The sequence below is a fragment of the Phyllobates terribilis genome, unplaced genomic scaffold (genome assembly GCF_046119375.1).
Source record: "Phyllobates terribilis strain yellow unplaced genomic scaffold, ASM4611937v1 Scaffold_13__5_contigs__length_258822181, whole genome shotgun sequence".
In the NCBI taxonomy this organism is placed as follows: domain Eukaryota; kingdom Metazoa; phylum Chordata; class Amphibia; order Anura; family Dendrobatidae; genus Phyllobates; species Phyllobates terribilis.
Genome location: NW_027362773.1, coordinates 243,884,953 through 243,905,681, shown reverse-complemented (window position 1 = coordinate 243,905,681; position 20,729 = coordinate 243,884,953). Strand labels below are relative to the sequence as shown.

General features: G+C 44.7%; 1 protein-coding gene across 6 annotated transcripts in view; it reads left to right on the top strand.

The window, feature by feature from the left end:
- The window catches only part of ADCY7 (adenylate cyclase 7), a 228,466-nt gene that overhangs the window by 65,216 nt on the left and 142,521 nt on the right, over window positions 1-20,729 (top strand). For 4 of the 6 annotated variants that reach the window (XM_073659363.1, XM_073659367.1, XM_073659366.1 and 1 more), the window contains exon 2: window positions 11,835-12,320. In XM_073659363.1, the coding sequence (XP_073515464.1) occupies window positions 12,147-12,320 (174 nt within the window). In that variant the 5' untranslated portion in view covers window positions 11,835-12,146. Of the gene's footprint in view, window positions 1-11,490; window positions 11,688-11,834; window positions 12,321-20,729 lie in introns of those variants that run through there. The other 2 variants (XM_073659364.1, XM_073659365.1) reach the window with 2 other exon arrangements.

The window sequence follows — 20,729 nt, the reverse complement described above, 5'->3', positions numbered from 1 at the left end:
TACTGCAATGGTAATTCTGAGCGGAAATTTCCACCTCATGTGCACACCACATCAGGATTACCATTGCTATAACTAGCAGACCTATTAACAAGCATTTTCTCAGCTTTTCCGTGGCAGAAATACCGCCGCAAAAACGCATAAAAAAACGATACGTGTGCACACAGCTTAAGACAGTAAAACCTTGAAAAAAAAACCTAATATGTGACTGGTCATAAAAGGCAGATAGCATATATTAAAATAAGAATTACTTAGCTGTGAAACCTTTCCCACTCTGGAGCTTTTGTGTACTTGGCTGAATGACACATGACCACTGCAGCCCATCACTGACTTCAGCAGTATCTGCAGTATGACCGCTGATGTCAGCGCTTGTTTGAAGCCGTCACGTTTGTAATACTTATGCCAATCTCCCAAAGTGGCTTTTTTTCCCCTGATCCCAGACCACGCTTTTCAATAAATATTCTAATAAATAATTCTAGGATCTTGTTTCCACTACTGACGGTTTGGACCCAGTAGGGTATTTTTCTGGATGAACGTGTCTGTATTTACTTGTTATATTTTACTTGTATCTTATATGCTTATTTCCATATTAGCATGTTATTGCATGAAATGTGATTTTTTTGCTGCCCTTATCCTGGATACAGGTTGTTAATACTACAGAGTCTGTGCCTGCTTTTCCTGATACTGTAAATCATTACTAGACCACAAAATAAAGCTATTCTATAGTGAAAGAAAAGAAATGGCGCCATTTACTAGAATTGTGTGTTAGGATCTGATAACATTTTTTTCTTCCTGTCCCGGTTATTTCCATTATAAGCCTTTTATAAAGCATCTTCCTTCTATGTAGTTTTATATTTACATTATACAAATAGGCCAGATTGAGTTCTCATATACTCATTACATACATAATAATATTCATACATTACATGATTACACATATTTCCATAGATAAAACTACTTTTAATGCAGTTACAAGAAATACACTTATGTGAATCTGATTGCATGAGTATATTTTCTGTTTAGTGAACAATTGAACTTTTAATAACATCACAATAATAGTGTGGTTGTTATTTCTTCTCTCTACATTCTGGCGGTCATCTAGTCATGAAAGAATCGGCCCTGCTTCATGATTTCCTTTATTTATTTTTCTTCAAAATTAGAAAAATAGTCTTTTTCTGGTGTAAAATTACAAAAATTGTCTGTTTTTCTGGTGTACACACAATCATTAAGTGATTATGTGGCGCCCTGCTGCGCAATAGTGCCACAGATCCTAGAGGGGTGCATTAAAGGATTTCTCCACAAGAGGCCGCTCACAGCATACACACACCTCTACCCTACCTCAGACCACCAGAGGGAGCCTGGATATTGATATAAATACGGAGGGTGGAGTTAGGCAGTTCAGTTCCTGCAGAGTGAGACACAGAAACAGGTCAGTCTGCAGTGGAGCTCAGTCTAGTTTCAGTTTGCAGTCTAGAGAACACAGCTAAAGGTTCAGCAGCGGAGCACGAGGCTCCTGCTAGTCTAGACTCAAGCAGCTCAGGTTAGTGAGCCAGGAGCGTTGCCGACGCTCAGAGAGCGGCAGAAGAGGCAGCCAGCTAACTGCCAGTGTGTATAGCCTAGTGAGGGCCCAAGTGGACCGAAGGCTAGAGGAGTGAATAGCATTGGGGGCAGAGGAGCTTTACCAGCTCACCCCAGAAAGTATCTACCGGACATCGGGTCCGCGTCTACAGGGCTGTATACCCCCCTGTAGAGACAACTGGAGACCTCTGGAAGACTTCAAGTCCCAGGATCACCCAAGAGCTGATACATAACAGAGCCAGGAGGCACGCAGGCCCCGCAAGCTGGGAGAGTGCTCTCCAAAAGAAGGCCCTACCACAAGATCAGCCGGTGCAGGACAGAAACCAAGTTAGGCCTAGCTCCAGGCAGGTCAGAAACTTACTACAGAGAGGCAAGAAACAGGAGGCCGTACACCTGCTCACTGGGGAGAATCCGGACGTGCACCCCTCACCCTACAGTGCTCCGGGGTGTCCCTGAACTAATTCCAGTAAAGGTACAGAAGTGACTTTCTTGTGTGCTTCCATTCTTGCTCTGACCCGGCTGGGTCCCCTCTGTCCTGCATCCCCCCTCCTACCCTGCCCTGAGGCCCTGCTCCACCTGTGGGGAGCGATACCATCTAAGCTGCCACAACACCGGCCTCAGCGGACTGCCGCAGCGCTGGTGACCCTCACCAGACACCACAGGTGGCGTCACGAACTTTGACATTTCATTTCCCCTTTTTTTAAGAGAGACCCCAGGCTACGGGCCTGGGAGCCGACCACTGCGACATCCCCCAAGACCAGGCATCAAGGCCCAGGCGCCGAGTAGTCCCCATTCCCTGGGCGCCACAATTATTTTTAGAATTACACTTTAATTTACTCATATTTTACTCATAATCAACCACAGCGCTCGGGTATTTCTGACTCTCCCGTAGACAATGATCAGAGTAGAGGCTGAGCATGTGCACCTCCGCTCCATTCAGTTCCAGGACCCTGATTTCTGGATCACAGAGGGTCCCAGTTGTCAGAAAGTTTTTTTGGTGGGAATAACTCATTGTTTTGGAACTTTAACTTAAAAAAGTTATTTTTTTTTCATAGTGTTTTGTATTGGCTTTTATTTTTTTGTGAATCATTGTGATGTTAGATATACGTAGATTAGCTGAAGTGAAATACAGGACATTTGATATACAAGGTGTCAAAACAACATGGGATCAGAATCGCTGTTGCGGCAGGTCTACACAGGACGAAAAAACCTCAGCAGAATCCTGTAGCAAGCAAGTGACTGAGAGTTTAACTAAACTTGGTAGGAATGAAATCCACATGTGTAACATGGAGTTTATCCTGCTTGGGTAACATCTCACACTGCTCTACCTTACTTTGTTAAGGGTAGCTCCACAGTAAATCTGCAGCAAAATCATGGGATTTGTAGTCTTTCATACCAGTAATTTCTCCCACAGCAGGTCATAGCAGCATGAAAACAACTGTGCTGCATAGAATTTGTTGAAGAAAATCTATCAGCTCATTCTCCCCTTCCCTTTCACAAATCGGTTACATGTGTTTGCAGGTTATAAAAACACAAGTTAATCTGTCCCGCCCCCAGGACTTCTGGCATCATTTGCATATCACTTCTTAGGCGAATTTCTCCGCAACAAAGCAGCATTTTTTTGTTTAATAAAGCTATGATTTTTGTGTGATTTTACTATATGGTACAGTGTATTATAGCTAACAATAAATGACCACATGTAGAATTTACATTCACTGGATTTTTCTTCTGGCAAAAGTTCATGAATTGTTTAGAAATGTTTATAGAAATTCCTGATTCCCAGAAAGTGACTGTAAGCCAAATGAGATAAGACATGTCTTATTGTATAAGATCGTTGTATGTCGGCTGGTAAATGACATTCTTGTTAACGCACATGTTTTCTACATTAATGTAAATGGAAACCTTCTCGTTTGGACATTTTCTTGATTAGAAGGTGCCAGCGTCTATTTCTCCTCTCCTTGTGTCATGCATACGGAACATGATTCTGCTTCTTCTGAGCTGATCCAAGTTCTTGAGTTGTTTCATTTGTTTAATTTTGTGTCAACCGATCATTGCAAATTGAGTGCAATCTGACTTTGATCCACAATCAGGCCAGTTTTTATGCAGGGATGTAACACTTTACAGACCTGACCTCATCTCCTCACAGCTATAGCTTGTAATTTCTTCTGTCTCTCCAAATCTAAACAGCCTAAAGCGACCCACCAGTCAAAACTGAACATTTCACTATACGTAGGACAAATTGCCCTTTTTGTGCATTGTTTCAATCTGGACCCCCATTCTCTGATGTCCCAGACTTTGCTATGGCTAGCACTAAAAAGTCTAAGACCCGTTCCCTCAACTACCTTCTTATAGGAGCACCTCCAATGACTTTTGGTCTTATCTGAGGGTTTCCAAAGTGCTGTCTGAGATGGCGGTTGCCACTTTGTGAAGCAAAGAACGTGGCCCCAAAATTTAGTAAATGTGGCAGGAGGCAGCTTGAGGAGGGAACTAAGACTATTAGCCAAATGCAAATATTTAGTTCCAGACAGTTGCTGTCACCCATCCCCATGTTATTTTTTTGTGCTTTTGTTTTTCTTCTGTTTCTAAAGTTGTCATAGGCCTTCTTTTTTGGTGTGACTTGTAGTTTTAAAACGACATTTACTTTATGATATAATGTATAGATAAAAAAAATTCTAAGTGGGGTGTTTTTTTTTTTATATTTTACTGCTATTAAAACTTTTTAAAAGCTTTTTTTTGTCCTCTATGTCACCATTTTCTAAGTCTTTTTTATTTTTCAATTGATGGAGCTGTGTGAAGTCTTGTTTTTTTTTGTGGGGTAAGCTGTTTTTATTAATACCATTTTTGAGAACATGCAACTTTTTGATCGCTTTTTATTCATTTTTGGATGCGAGGCGAGCTGATCAAAAACAACAGTTCTGGCAGGTGTATGATAAATATTATTTTATTTTTATTATTATATATTATCCAAAAGTGAATAAGGCTTTTACAGGTTCATCAATGCCAAATATACTGAAGAAGTTACAGAGGACTTGTTACCGCTCCTGAGGTGTTTTAGTAATTCCGGCAGTCCCTATATAATAACAATTCCGGGGCGCCGTTTCTTACAGCTGTGTTGTGATGTTCCTCTTTTTTATTTATACTAAAAAATGTATGAAAAAAATTGACAACTGGGAGTTACCAGTGGGAGGGGGTTTATCCCTTCACTCAAACATTGTCCAATCAGTGCTGATTGTATAAGTCTGTAGGACACACCTCTTTGCGAAGGGGAGCAGTGTTTAGTAATTTCTAGTAGGAATAATAGATTAACGGCACAGCGAAGAGTTGTAGGAAAAAATCCTCCAGAATTGCGATGCCATTGTCACGGGGATACCGCGACAGAGAGGGACCAGAAAATCGCAGTATCTATTCACCCGAACTCCGGCACTGGTTAGAACTGCTTCACCATCCTACTAAACAGTGCAGGTGTTCTTTGCTCTGGCATTACTAGGGTTAATGAGTTCAGTTGATCTCCTGGAGCTGTCCATCATGGATTGCCTCAGCTGTTCTGTGTTGGTCACTCCCCTCTGGTATATATGCTCGCCACTGGCATTTGGGAATTGCCAGTGATGGTTCATTCTGTCTGGTTTGGAGTTTTGAGCTGTTTGGAGTTGGTGGTTGAAGAGTTGTTCTGGAGATTACTGCGTGGCGTTTGTATGTGTGTTCATCCTCTCCTATTTAGTTTCACCTACCTTGCCCTCCCCTGTGTTCTACTCTGTAGTTTGGTGAGTGTATTTTGAATGATTGCAGTTTTCATTTAGCCCTGTATGTCTTCCCTTGTCTGTCTGATTAGTGTAATCCTATACACTTCAGCCTCACACCTCCCTGGGTGGGGGAGGGAACAGACAAGGGTTGATATAGGAGCATAGCAAGGTATGTAACCCTGGCGTCTCCACCTTCTTGGGTAATCCGGGAGACAGGGATAGACTAGGGTGCACTCTAGTGTGAGTGATACGGAAGGACCCCCTTGCCCTGAGAAATCCTGCAACAGTACCCTGATAGACAGCCATAATGCATGATGCCTAAGAATCTAAAATCGTGGAATTTTGTATTATATTAGACCCTATTCACATGTCAGTTTTTCTCACGTACAAGAAAAACAGACCAATGAGTTTGGTCAAGGAGTCTGGTCAGTTTTTCTCGAAAATGGGGAGAGAAAAAAAAAACTTTCACCTATGTGACAGTCGGTGAAAAGTGGTCTAGGCTTGAATGTCATCCAAGTATAGTCCAGTTTTTTCTCGGATCAATATCGGACATGTGAATGGCACTAAAGACTGTCACAGGTATGAGTGCTATCTGTGAAAATCACAGATACCACTCAGACGAGGACATTGGATGTCTGAATGAGGCCTTAATGTTATAAACAACAGTAGCTAAGGGGTTACATGGTGGTTTTGCTTATTTGCAGCCTCTAGAATAGCAGTTTTGTTTAATTCTTAAGGTAGAGAATGAGTTAATTGCCAGTGTTCAGCAGTGCTTTGTGATCTGAATAGGCCGGTTACCATGGAGGGAGGGAAAGCAGCTTCGCCAAAGGGGCAGCCAGTTTCTTTGTGTGAAACAACTCTTCCCCCTCTTCTGTGTACTCTTCCCTGCACACAGTCATTCTGTTCTCACTCCAAAATCCAGGCAGTCATCTCTTCTCAAAACCTCAATATTGTTGACTCTTCAGCTTTTATGTCGCCCACCATTATTTGAAATTACATGGTAACTCAGGACTTTGCATTTTTTTTTTACTGTTTTTTTGGTTTAACTGGATTGGCATGGAGAAATGTCGATCTCTTGTGGCAGATATCAGATGACTTCAGCCCCAAAGAATAACTGATCTTATAACAGTGCCCATTGGGGCAGACAATACTGCAAGACAAGAAATGGTAGATAAGCGCTACCCAAAGTTGGGTACATCTGTGTTGGAGGCTCAAAAGTGGCCCCTACTGTAGTGGCCCATTTCCACGAGGCTACAATAAGGGAATGAGTGTTTGGAGGAGCAATCTAATCTAAGCTCATTTGTCGGGTGGAATTATTTTTAAGCTGGACACAATTCATTATCGGCAGCTCATTTTCCCGTGATGTGCTGTCGCTAACATATTTCATGAACATAGTGCAATTGTTTTAACCATCGTTCTGTGTGCATAGAATTTCATATCTAAACTAGCAATTAAATGGGTAATACCATCTCCAAGATCCTATCCCAATATGTAGTAGGTGCAATAATATTAGCAAGTGCCATATTTTTTGGACTATAAGACGCACCCCTAAGTTTGGGGTGGAAAATGGGAAAAATATATATTTTTATAAGATGTGTGTCCGTCTTATAGTCCGAATAGGAGGAAGCAGGGTCCCTCCCTCAGGAACCCGGCGGCAGAAACTGTGAGATGCTATGGGGACGGTGTCGGCGGTGAGGCAGAGCGGAGTGCACTGCTTTTCTGGCGGCCATCTTCCTGAAGCCGTGGTCTACAGAGAAATGGCCACCCGAGTCGGTTCATCCGCAGACTGGTATCTCGGCGGCCATTTCCCTGAGGCCCATGGCTTCAGGAAGATGGCCGCCAAAGGTGGCACATGTGCTGTTGAGCTCTTGGCTAGCAAGAGATCCCAGTCTGAGCATGCGGCCCACGGCTTCAGGAAAATGGCCACCGGAAAAGCTCTGCATGACTACTGATACTGGGCCCGCAGCATCGCACCGCTTCTGCCGCCGTCGGGTTCCTGAGGGAGGGACCCTGCTTACTGCGATCCTGCTCAACCACCACCGCAACTCCCTGGTAAGCTACATTTGGACCATAAGACACACCCACCATTTCCCTCCCAAATTTGGGGGAAAAAAGTGCATCTTATGGTCCGAAAAATACGGTACCTCACCTCCATATAGAAATGTAATGTAGTTCTTCTGATTCACCATGTCACTTATCCTATGTGCACGGCATTGCTTCAGTATCCATGGTAACTACCACTCATATAGTGAACGTTAGTTAGCTGTTAGTGGTCGTAACCATGGATACATAAGCTACTACAATGCCCGGCACTTGGGAAAGTGACAGCGAATCAAAACAACTATACTACATTTCTAATTGTAGGTATTTGCTATTTATTATTATTACACCTACTACATATTGGCATAGGAGCTTGGAGATGGGAATACCCCTTTTAAATGATCGCTGATTTGCTGTCATGTAGCCAATGAATGGTTGGTTAATGGACTGGATTGGTACCTTTTAGGCCTCATTCACACATCAGTATTTCATCAGTGTTTCTATGACAAAACCAGGAGTGTCTCCAAAACACAGAACAGGTGTCAAGCTTTCAATCATAGTTTTTGTCTGTAAGTTGCACTTCTGGCTTGGCATACGTACACTGATGCAAAATACTGTTGTGTGAATGAGACCCTAGAGGCATAGGTCTGTGGTCTGTCTGATGCATTGAAATCAATGCTCTGGTGCACTGTCTGTGTGGGAAAAAAGTTACATCATGCACTAGTCTGATCTGCAGTTTTAGATGAGACTTGTCTATTCAGGGTGCCCACAAAAAAAACCCAAAAATGGATGCAATGTGATCACCATGTCTATGGCATCAGTTTTTAATGGACTAATTGCAATTAATAATTTAGGAGATTGTATTTGATGTTTTTGTTTTTATACATCAATAATTAAGAAATGATATAATGCAAAAAAACAGGCATATGAATGGTAATACTTTTTTTTTATTATTTATTATTTCTGGATTCAAAATGGATGAGTTTTCATAAGCTCGTGTGAACTTAAAGGGGTTGTCTACCATTGGGGACAATTTATTTTTTTACTTAAATGCAAGTATTTGTGGCTAAAAAAAAACCAAAAACATTCTTACAATTGATTTTCATTAAAATGATGAACGGTTTGCCTTCTATAGCCGCTGTGTTGCAGTATTTATTACTGGCTGCAGAATGAGTTAACTGAGAAGCTGTCAGTGACTTCATGCTGAAGGCTATACTGGAGAGCTTGTATCTGTCATTTTCTGAGTTCCTCTCAGCTGATTAATGACCACAGACCATGTCAAACGTTGAATGTTTTTGGAAACTAAAAGCTTGGAAAAGCCAAACGGTGAAAAATTTGTAAAGAAACCCAATGGCAAAAGTTATAATTTTTAAACCAAAATACATGCATTTCAGTAAATAAATACATTTTCCCCAAAGGTGGACAACCTAGTAATTTCAAGCAAGAGGCTTTTCTCTTTGTAATTGATATGACCGATTAGTTAAAGAAGTTGTCCAGTACTTTACATTCCCCCCCAATGTATCCCTCCGGGGCCCCTAAGGGTTTTTGTAAATTCCTTACGCTGCTGTTTCTGCCTGTGAGCGGCGCTATCCTTGGTCGCTCACTTGCATCACGTGACCCCGCGCTGACGTCACGACAAGTGAGTTGTGACTCAGCGCTGGGGTCCCCGCGGTGGCTGCTGGGTTGTGGGCAGGGTTACCCCCCGCGACACGCCCAGCATCCACTGGGCACTTTCCCAATGAATTGGGAGAGGCGGAGCGCGCGGTGAATGCCGGGTGTGACGCGAGGGGGTAACCCCACCCACTGCCTGGCATCCGTCGTGGAACGCAGAAGACAGAGACCCCCGGCTGCTACCAGCACTTGTCGTGACGTCAGCGGATGTCAGAGCCGGCTGCAGCCGGGGGTCACGTGATGCCTGTGAGCGGCCAGTGATAGCGCAGTATCTGCAACGTAAGCCAATTACAAAAATCCTTAGGGGCCCTGGGGGGATACATGGGGGGGGGGGGGGGTAATATAAAGTACTGGACAACCCCTTCTCAATCCCTATGTTTCCCCCTTGTAAAATAATACCACTTTTACTCTCCAGTGACTGCTCTGTTCCTGTGTTGTCGACACTGGCTCTCTCAGGGTTCATGTGACATTGTCATACGATCACTGTGGCCAATCAGTTCTGGTTTCACTCTCTCCGCCTTCGGACAAATCACATACATCTGGAGGTGGTGTGATTCTGTGACGCCTCATGCTCGAAAAAGCCCTTTAGTTTACCCTGGGTGATGGGGGACTCGGAGTCGGGTCCTGTGATGAAGAGATGGGGTGCAGCCATGGCCCGGACCCGACCCGTGCTCAGGGCCGTCACATTAAAAAGGATGGTGTGGGCTTATCCAGGTTGAGTGGCTGATTTAACGACTACGCCACCTGTGGTGCCTGGTGAAGGGCCACCAGCACCGCTGCAGTCCGCTGAGGCCTGGTGTTATGGCGGCCAAAGTTATTGCTACTCTCCACAGGCGGAGCGAGGCCTCAGGGCAGAGGGACAGGAGGATGGGGGTAGTAGTAGAGGAGACGGGCGCTGCGTCTCGCGGTGTGGCGCAGAAATAACAGTCCGGAGGCCATAGGGGTGAACTTCCAAGGCTTTACTCACAATAGAGATGGCAGAAGGAAGGCGACTCCCTGCTCCCCGCGGAGTCCTGCGGTCACCAGAGACGGGGGTCCAACAACCTCCGAGTAAGTCCAGCATTCAGTCGGGACCCTACACCAGAGTGTTCCTGAACTACCGACCGAATCCTTTCCTGTCCGTGTGTGTGCGCGAATAGGCCGGGTCTCCCTCTGAACTCCTCTCAGAACAAGGGCACGGGTGGCAGCTCCGCTCCGTCCAATACCCGGTGGGATCCTCTGGGCCTACCGGGCTTTCCCGACCAGGGCGTGGAGTAGCAAGGTCGGGTGTCAGGGGCCGGTACCCCTCTTGCAGCCGGAGTCCCTCTGAATATATCAGCATGGCGAGGACAGGTGGCGTACTCCGCTCCGTTTGCATCCTGCCTGGGATCCATTTGCTGTGGAGCCACACTCTTAAGCTCCGGGCCTTCTTGGTCCTAGTCCTTGACCGGGTCTAGACATTCCTTGTCTGCAACCTGCCCCTCGTCCCAAGGCCGGGGTACGAGGGCTGTGTCTCCCTCCCCTGCAGGTCCACACAGGATCTGCGCTCCGGGAGGGAGGTCATATTTCACACAGTATATGACAGCACAGAGAACAGCCGAAAGGCCTTGACTAACAAGGACCAGCGAAAGACCAAGACCAAAGATGGCTTTTATTAAATATGAAATTTAAAGTGTAACTAACTTGTAAGTCCTCCACCCTCACCCACTAACTGGTTCCCCTAACTTTTGGTTCCCCAGTCTCCCTGTAACCAGGGGAGCAACACCTAGTGCATACTAGCTCCCTCTGGTGGAGAAATGTGGTGTTGGATGCAAAGGTTGGGTCACGACTATCACACTATTCTTACCTCAGAGGAGGAACACTACACTCCATTAGAGAAGTGCAGCATCCCTGTGGCGGTCGAACCCTCAGGGGCGCCACAATACATCCGAAGGCGGAGAGAGTGAATGCAGTGCTGATCAGCTGCAGGGATTGCATGACATATTAATGTCACACGATCCCTGGTAGAGCCAGTGCAGACATTACTGGAATGGTGCCGGCATCGGAGGAGAGTATAGGTGTTATAATTTTACAAGGGAGAATCATATGTAATGACAAGGGGTTGTCCGAGTAGTGGACAATCCTTGAAGGCGCAGGAATGTTGCCATCGTTGTATATTTGAATAGCTCTAGAATGTCCTATTTCCTCCACCTTGAGGTGTGTGGCTAGCAGAAGCCTTCCGGGCAATAGTAGGTGGTCACCAGTGGGTTATAAACTGCAGTATAGAAAGGGTTTGTGATCTCTCTCGTCAGGCTACCGGAAAATTACGTTGAGGGTTAGTTGCGTGATAACTATATGAATGGGTAGTGACTAATAGAGCATTATACCCCAAGTACTTGAATAATTTTAAGGAGCTGGGATCTTTTTATAATTTATACAAATTGCATCATAAGAGCCGACTCACAAGGTGTGATGTGTCTGACTCATATCTTTCACGTCTTCTAATGCCGTAATGTCCTCATTCCTGAATCTCCACCTTTCCTTTCTCTGCTCTACATCCTCTCAGATCTCCGTTCCCTTTCAAGAGCCACCTGCAGACTGGTTCAATGAGCTGTCATGAGCGCTGTGATGTCCTTTGTGTGCAAAGTACGTGTAAGCCAGCTTTTATGCAACGCCTAACAAGTACACCAGTCACTTCTGGAGGTTACTATGTTCTCTTTTTTTTTTTTTTGCTTCAATAACTTTATTTTTATTGTCTCTTTTTATATATGAATTTTTGTGGGTTTGTAAGTTTGGCAACAAAAATGAAAAATTTGACTCTAAAGTGTATTTCTCTATTTTTCTGCACAGAATACTGAGGAGTGAGCAGGGATCGGAGCATGAGATGGTGTGTGGCAAGTGACTGCAGTAGCCGGCCAGGATATCAGCCAGGCACAGCCATGTCTGCTTACAGCTCTCGATAAGCTGCACATGTTTTTGGGAGGAGGGAGCTGGTTCTCTTACCTTGCCCCAGCTGTAGACTTCTCACGGCGGATCCAGGCTTACAATGTGAATCAGACACACACACCACAGCAGCCTGGAGAGACCAGCAGCTCGGGTCTATCTGTTGTGCCGTGAAATCTGGAAATTAAAGGGAAAGAAAGGAAGCCGGACTCGATTAAAATGCCATCCAAGGGGAAGTATCTCATAAAGGACAACGAAGACTGGATAATTGAACATTCACTTTATGAGAAGTACCAGTGCATCAGCCAGCACTATCCACTGCTGCTCATCTTACTGTTTGTGGTGGGGACGGCTTGTGTGGCGCTGATCGTCCTCTTCTTCACGACCAACGATGTGAGTAAACTTTCTTTGAGTTCTGTAACTTTAAGGAAACAAACTTAAGACCCCTTGAAGTGCACTAAACCTAAAGTTTAGGAAATTCTGTTTATTAAAAAAAACAAGGTGCTAATGTCATATATATGTATCTCAGCATCGTGCCAGGTTCAGACGGGCACATTTCACGGTCCTGTATACAGACCGCAATGCCTGGACTGACACCAGGTCCACTGACCTGAACTTACAGCCTCATAGACCTATATACGGGGCTGTATATTCACATCAGTCTGGGCATTACATCCTGTATATGGACCATGAAATTGTGCCCAGCTTGCAGAAGCTTTCTGTCATGTTCTTCTCTATGTGAGAGCCACCGCCAGACATCTCTGGTGGCAACTTCTCTGATTTCGGACTGACAATGCTTTGTTTTCCCAGACATGCCAGAAACTTAACTCCTCCAACAATCAATTGTCCTGGTCCCCCAGACACATTAGTGTTGGCCGAACCTGTCGATATTGGCGGATTCAGCCAACATTAGTCTGTGTATGGGGTATTGGGACATGCCCATGACGTGACTCTATCAGGAAAGTTACAGTGGCACTCCAAAAGATAATTAGGAATCCAATATAAGTTTAATGCTCATTGTTAATGGCCATGTTCTTTTTTTGCCAAACAGCATTGCTATTAACAAAAAGTAACCGAATTCAATTTCTATAAATCCATTTGTGCGGTAACCCCTGTGCGCAGGGATCCCAAACAAGATTCACTATCACTGTCCAGTGCTTGGTATTGATCCAGTCGTATGATCGCTTACATATTTGTGTGAGATCTCCTCGTGTAACGTGAGCAAATGCTGTAGCAATCGACATTCTGAGAAATATACAATTATTGTACATTACATAAGCATTTCTGGCTTTTGTACGCTAGACCCATGCTAGACCCATGTCTCGTACCTGGGCTCGTTTTGATAAATTTATTTTCACATGTAAAATGGGGTGCAGCAGTTGTTTTATTTTTTTGTTTTGTTATCCCTATAGCAAAACAAAACAAAATTGCTTTTGCATGGGTCAACAGAAGACTGTAATTCTGCTGGCAGTGTTACCCCTGGCTGGGTATATAGATTAAAGGTGCATTTACACGGACCGAGCACCGGTACTAAACAACCATCGATTGCTAAATATTTACTGATCGGGACTCGTTTATTACCCAGACAGACACGGGTAAACTAAGCCCATAGAACGATCTGTGATGGATCGCTCCGTGCGCAAAGACTGTCATGGTTCTCGGCAGCACGAGTCCTGTTTATACAGGCTGATGTGCTTCCGAGAACAAATATCTTTTTTGTGCTGCTTAAAAGATCATTTTAGCCAACGAGCAAGTGTTCGGGGCTCCATATTCCCGGTGCCGGCATTGTGCGCACCGTAACGATTCGCAAGCCTGCAGTCACATAAACTGACTGCAGACTTGTACCTCAAAGCTGGACAAACCCTTTAATGAGGATTTACATAAACTGAATGATGGCACCAAACAACCAACGATCAGCAACTTGTTTGGTGGTCGTTTAATAGCCTGTTTAACAATGCACACTGAGTGATCGGTAAATCGTTCAGCGCACACATGCTGTGATTATTCTCTGCAGCACATGACCTGTTTACACAGGACGATGTGCTGCCGAAAACGATGATTTTCTGTTAAGCACAAAAAATCATTTCATCTGACAAGCGAGCATTTGCTCATTCTTCAGGTGATCGTCAGCCTGTTAAGATCTGGAAATGAGAATGCCTAGGAAGACTCTTTTGTGATAATGTTGCAGTGTGGGATAACTGAAGGTGCTGTACTGCAAACAACTCTTATAGCTCAGCTTCTGGATCTTTGTAAATTGTGTTTTTTTATTTTGTTTTAGACAAATTGTGGCGCTGGCAAAATCAAAAGTGTCGCCTCAAATGCTGGATTAGTGTACCAACAACAGTGATATTTTAGTTGGTGCAGATGTTGGGTGCTTAGAGAGCTGCAGCGCTGATCACTGGCTTTATCAGCGGATTGCTAGAGTCTTCAGGGGTGCAATCACATAGGCATAACACAATGGTTAACTATTGCCTTCATTGTGCTACTGAAAAAAATACATACGACGATCAGTATTACCAGTGATACAAGGCCACCACATCATGAGTTCCATCATTACCACGACATGGCGACTAAGTAATACCGCAATACTATTACTGAGTAAGAACATAACGGGTCACATAACCTTGTTACTTAGCTCTGGTCTATACAATTGTGTCCCTGTTTTTCACATGATCATGGTTTTAATGTACTTTATTGAATGTCATGGTGTTTTTAGTGGAGTATTTCATGATCTGGGGCCCTACTTTTAATTTTGCCCAGAGCCACAATTTGTCTAAATCCTCCCCTGCATGTGACATGAAGATTGCAGTGTTGCATGGCTCTGTCCCATATAACACTTCTCTGTCACACAGGATCCAACAAAGTTGGGCTTGGGTTGCAGACTACAATTTGCATGTGATATTACCTCCATAGACTTTCATGCAGGTAAAAAAAAAAAAATGGCAAAAATAGGGACACGTTATTTAATCTACTCCTTAACAACCTGTGGTGTATATTTTCAACATAAGTTACGTGCTTGGTGTACGGAGCGAGCGCTGAGGCAGAGTCTGCTCCATATACATCAGGTGCTGGCTGTGTTATACAGCCGGCTTCTGCCTCCAACAGCAGTGATCAGAGCCAGATACCATGTCGGCTGCTCTGAAGAAGCCAAACCATAGGCTGGGCTTCATAAGAGACCATGATTTGTACTACATGCTGGTATTGACGCGCCCAGGGGGATGACTCGGCGCCCGGGCCTTGTTGTAGCCTGGTCTCTGGGGATGTCGCGGTGGCCGGCTCCCGGGTCCGTACCCTGGGGTCACTCTTAAAAGAAGGGGGAAAGTTGTATGGGATAGGGGAATGTTTGTGATGCCACCCGTGGTGTCTGGTGAAGATCACAAGCGCTGCGACAGTCCTCTGAGGCCGGTGTTCAGGCAGCTCAGTTGGTGCGGCTCCCCACAGGTGGAGCGGGGCCTCAGGGCAGTGTAGAGAGGGTGTAGAATAGAGCGTTGGCGGGTGCAGAGCCGCGGAGGAAAGAACAGACAGAGGCCGTAGTTGAAGTCATCCAAGTCTTTACTCCCTGTGGTGTTTACTCAGCTCAGAGCTTCTCTCTGCTGTCACACGGCGAGCTGCGGCCGCCAGGGTGGGGTTCAGCACTCTTCGGGTAGTTCAGGAGCACTTGTCAGGACCCCCACTCTAGTGTGTTCCTCTCTTGTTCAACTTCTCCCGCCTTGTGTCCCCCGCTGAGTCCCGTACGGGTACTGCGATGTCCCTTGTGGGTAACGTGTAGTTCCCGGACCGACTGGGTGCCCTTCTTGGTGACTTGTGGTTAGAGCGTGGCGTAAGGCTGGGTCCCTCTGGATAAACTCAGATTAGGGCATACAGGTGGCGAATCCGCTCCGTCCGTATCCCCCTGGGATCCACATAAGCCTCCGGACTTTTCCGACAGGCGTGAAGTGCAAAGTCAGATAATTGGGGACCGGTACCCCCTCTTGCGGCAGGGTCTCTCTGGCAGGGCCAGAATAAGGTATGCAGGTGGCGACTCCGCTCCGTCCGCACCCCCTGAGATCCTTTCGCCTGTGGAGCCTATCTCCTCTGCTCCCCTCCTGGGCCTTCTTGCTTGGACCCTGACCGGGGACAGAGCCGGTTATAACTCTGCCCCGACCCCCCGTCTTGAGGCCTGAGACCGGGAACCTTGGACCCTCAGCCGGCTACAGCTTTGTGCTGACTTGCCGTCCCAAAGAACCACGACCAAAGACCTTGTTATTAAGATGGCCTCCAGTTATATAGAATTCTAATAAAGTACTTAAGTAAATGCTTCCTCCACCCTCACTCACTACGTGGTTCCCCCTTACTTTGCTTCCCCCCAGCTCCTCCATTCAGGCCCGGGGCAGCACTATGGTGCTTTAGGCCCCCTTCAGAACTGGAGTGGTGTAGTGTTGAGTGTGTGGTTGGGGTCCTGTGAAGTACTCCATCCTTACCTTGGAGAGGAGATACCACACCTCGTTCTGAGGTGCAGTACCCCTGTGGCGACTGAACCCTCAGGGGCGCCACACTATCTTGCAAAGAGCCCAGGGTTGATCAGTTCTATCTTTTGGCTGGTGGTTGGCTGAAGCTGAAACCCCTTTCCTTTAAGACTTTAGATATCTTTTGTCTGGCATCAGTGGGGGGAGGCTACTGCTGCAGACAGTTGTCTCACAGCTTAGTGAGGAGGAAGAGACATGGCTGAGCTCCTCAGACAAAATTAAAAAACAAAGAATGGGGCAATTGCTATAATATTTTTTTTTGTCTTTATTTTTTTGTGTATTTTACATGTTCTTTTCTAAAAGTTTTGCTGCCAATTGACTGCAACTACAATTTATTCAAAATGTTTTCAAAATTATAGCATTGCACCAAATTATCACTGCTACTGTGCGATTATTGAAATGCTGCCAAACTAAGCAGTTCAGACATGACTTCTAAGTACTAATTATACACTTCTCCAAGATCATCTATATGTGTAAATATAAACCTAGAAATAATTACAAGGCGGTATTCCCAGAAATAACAGCTGATTGTGAAGCGACATGTGTTGTTGGTGATGCTGAGCTGAGCTGTGAACAGAGCCTAATAAATCAGTACTAACTACTGTTTTAACATGAATACTTCCCTTGTGATTAAATAGTATCTTGTTGTTGTTTGCTATCATACATTGCTTTGTTTTAATCATTAAAGGGGTTTTCTCAAGTTCTTTAAATTGCTTAAGTTAGACATCATGAAAATAAGCAAGTTTTCATTTAACTTGCTTTTTCTATCTTCTGTCATTCTCCTGCTTGTATTTTTCATGGTGTACAGCTCGTTTCCATGGAGCTTTGCCTACAGATCTCCTAATCTCCGCCCTCTGCTCTTGCTGTCCCAGGGGTGTGCTTGTTCAAATGCCTTGTTACCTCTGTGTAAACATAGTGATCATAATGTAGACTCAGAACAAACCACTGATGGCTGAATGTGTTACAACAGAACTAGTGCCAAGCCTTATAGCTGTAAAAGCCACGTTCACATGTTCAGTACTTGGCCAGTATTTTACATCAGTATTTGTAAGCCAAAATCAAGAGTGGGTGAAAAATGTCGAAGTGGTGGCGTGTTTCTATTATACTTTTTACTCTGATTGATCCACTCCTGATTTTGGAAATACTGACCAAATACTTAACATGTGAATATGGCCTAATACTACAGCTCTGCTACTCACCAGAGCTGTCACTCAAGGAGGAGAGCCTGCCCTGCCAGAGACCAGGCAGTAAGGAAATTGTAAGACTTCACTGCTCAAGAGAAAACGTAAGAATATCCCTTAAACGTCAAAGGTTGAACATTTTAGAAAATAAATGACCATTGTGTAAAAGGGAAGAATACTGACCTTGCCAGTAATTTTGGTTACAATCGTCATGCTGATGAGCAGTGGCGTAACTAGGGCCCCCGCCCATACTGGTATATATATGTCCCTTATCCTGAGCCCCATCCTGGTATATACAGTGGGGAAAATAAGTATTTGATGCACTGCCAATTTTGCAAGTTTTCCCACCTACAAAGAATGAAGAGGTCTGTAATTTTTATTGTAGGTACACTTCAACTGTGATTCAACTGTGAGACAGAATCTTAAAAAAAAAGAAAAAAAAAATCCAGAAAATAACATTGTATGCTTTTTACATAATTAAGCGGCATTTTATTGAATTAAATAATTATTTGATACACTAGAAAATCAGAACTAAATATTTGGTACAGAAACCTTTGTTTGCAATTACTGTGGTCAGACAGTTCCTGTAGTTCTTCACCAAGTTTGCACACACTGCAGCAGGGATTTTGGTCCACTCCTCCATACAGATCTTCTCCAGATCTTCTAGGTTTCGGGGCTGTTGCTGGGCAATATAGAATTTCAGCTTCCTCCCAAAGATTTTTTTATTAGGTTCAGGTCTGGAGACTGGCTAGGCCACTCCAGGACCTTTAAAATGCTTCTTACGGAGCCAATCCTTAGTTGCCCTGTTTGTGTGTTTCCGGTCATCGTCATGTTGGAAGACCCAGCCACAACCCATCTTCAATGCTCTTACTGAGGGAAGGAGGTTGTTGGCCAAAATCTAGCGATACATTTCCCCATCCATCCTCCCTTTAATACGGTGCAATCGTCCCGTCCCCTTTGCAGAAAAGCACCCCCAAAGTATGATGTTTCCCCCACTATGCTTCACAGTTGGGACAGTGTTCTTGAAGCTGTACTCCTCCTTCTTTCTCCAAACACGGAGAATGGAGTTGATACAAAAGAAGTCTCGTCTGACCACATGACCTTCTCCCATGCCTCCTCTGAATCATCCAGATGGTCATTGGTGAACTTCAAACGGGCCTGGGCATGTGCTGGCGTGAGCAGGGGGACCTTGCGTGCCCTGCAGAATTTTAATCCATGATGGCATAGTGTGTTACTAGCGGTAATGTTTGAGACACTGGTCTCAGCTGTATTCAGGTCATTGACCAGGTCCTCCCGTGTAGTGCTTGGCTGATTACTGACCTGTCTCAGAATCATCCTTACCTCACAAGGCGAGATCTTGCATGCAAGATTGACAGTCATCTTGTGTTTCTTCCATTTTCTAATAATTGTGCCAACAGTTATTGCCTTCTCACCGAGCTGCTTGCCTATGTAGCCCATCACAACCTTGTGCAGGTTTAAAATTTTGTCCCTTTTGTCCTTAGACAGCTGTTTGGTCTTGGCCATGGTGGAGAGGCTGGAGTGTGATTGTGTGGTAAGGTGTCTTTTATACAGGTAGCTAGTTCAAACAGGTGAAATTAATACAGGAACATATTTTCCCCACTGTATATCCCCCATCCTTGGCCCCATTCTGTTATATACCTGGATGGGGGATGTATATACAGTACAGACCAAAAGTTTGGACACACCTTCTCATTTAAATTTTTTTTCTGTATTTTCAAGACTATGAAAATTGTACATTCACACTGAAGGCATCAAAACTATGAATTAACACATGTGGAATTATATACTTAACAAAAAAGTGTGAAAAAAAAAATATGTGTTATATTCTAGGTTCTTCAAAGTAGCCACCTTTTGCTTTGATGACTGCTTTGCACACTCTTGGCATTCTCTTGATGAGCTTCAAGAAGTAGTCACCGGAAATGGTTTTCACTTCACTGGTGTGCCCTGTCAGGTTTAATAAGTGGGATTTCTTGCCTTATAAATGTGGTTGGGACCATCAGTTGTGTTGTGCAGAAGTCAGGTGGATACACAGCTGATAGTCCTACTGAATAGACTGTTAGAATTTGTATTATGGCAAGAAAAAAGCAGCTAAGTAAAGAAAAACGAGTGGCCATCATTACTTTAAGAAATGAAGGTCAGTCAGTGCGAAAAATTGGGAAAACTTTGAAAGTGTTCCCAAGAGCAGTTGCAAAAACCATCAAGCGCTACAAAGAAACTGGCTCACATGAGGACCGCCCCAGGAAAGTAAGACCAAGAGTCACCTCTGCTTCTGAGGATATGTTTATCCGAGTCACCAGCCTCAGAAATCGCAGGTTAACAGCAGCTCAGATTAGAGACCAGGTCAATGCCACACAGAGTTCTAGCAGCAGACACATCTCTACAACAACTGTTAAGAGGAAACTTTGTGCAGCAGGCCTTCATGGTAAAATAGCTGCTAGGAAACCACTGCTAAGGACAGGCAACAAGCAGAAGAGACTTGTTTGGGCTAAAGAACACAAGGAATGGACATTAGACCAGTGGAAATCTGTGCTTTGGTCTGATGAGTCCAAATTTGAGATCTTTGATTCCAACCACCGTGTCTTTGTGCGACGCAGAAAAGGTGAACGGATGGACTCTACATGCCTGGTTCCCACCGTGAAGCATGGAGGAGGAGGTGTGATGGTGTGGGGGTGCTTTGCTGGTGACACTGTTGGGGATTTATTCAAAATTGAAGGCATACTGAACCAGCATGGCTACCACAGCATCTTGCAGCGGCATTCTGTTCCATCCGGTTTGCGTTTAGTTGGACCATCATTTATTTTTCAACAGGACAATTACCCCAAACACACCTCCAGGCTGTGTAAGGGCTATTTGACCAAGAAGGAAAGTGATGGGGTACTACGCCCCCCATCGAGATGGTTTGGGGTGAGCTGGACCGCAGAGTGAAGGCAAAAGGGCCAACAAGTGCTAAGCATCTCTGGGAACTCCTTCAAGATTGTTGGAAGACCATTTCCGGTGACTACCACTTGAAGCTCATCAAGAGAATGCCAAGAGTGTGCAAAGCAGTCATCAAAGCAAAAGGTGGCTACTTTGAAGAACCTAGAATATAAGACATA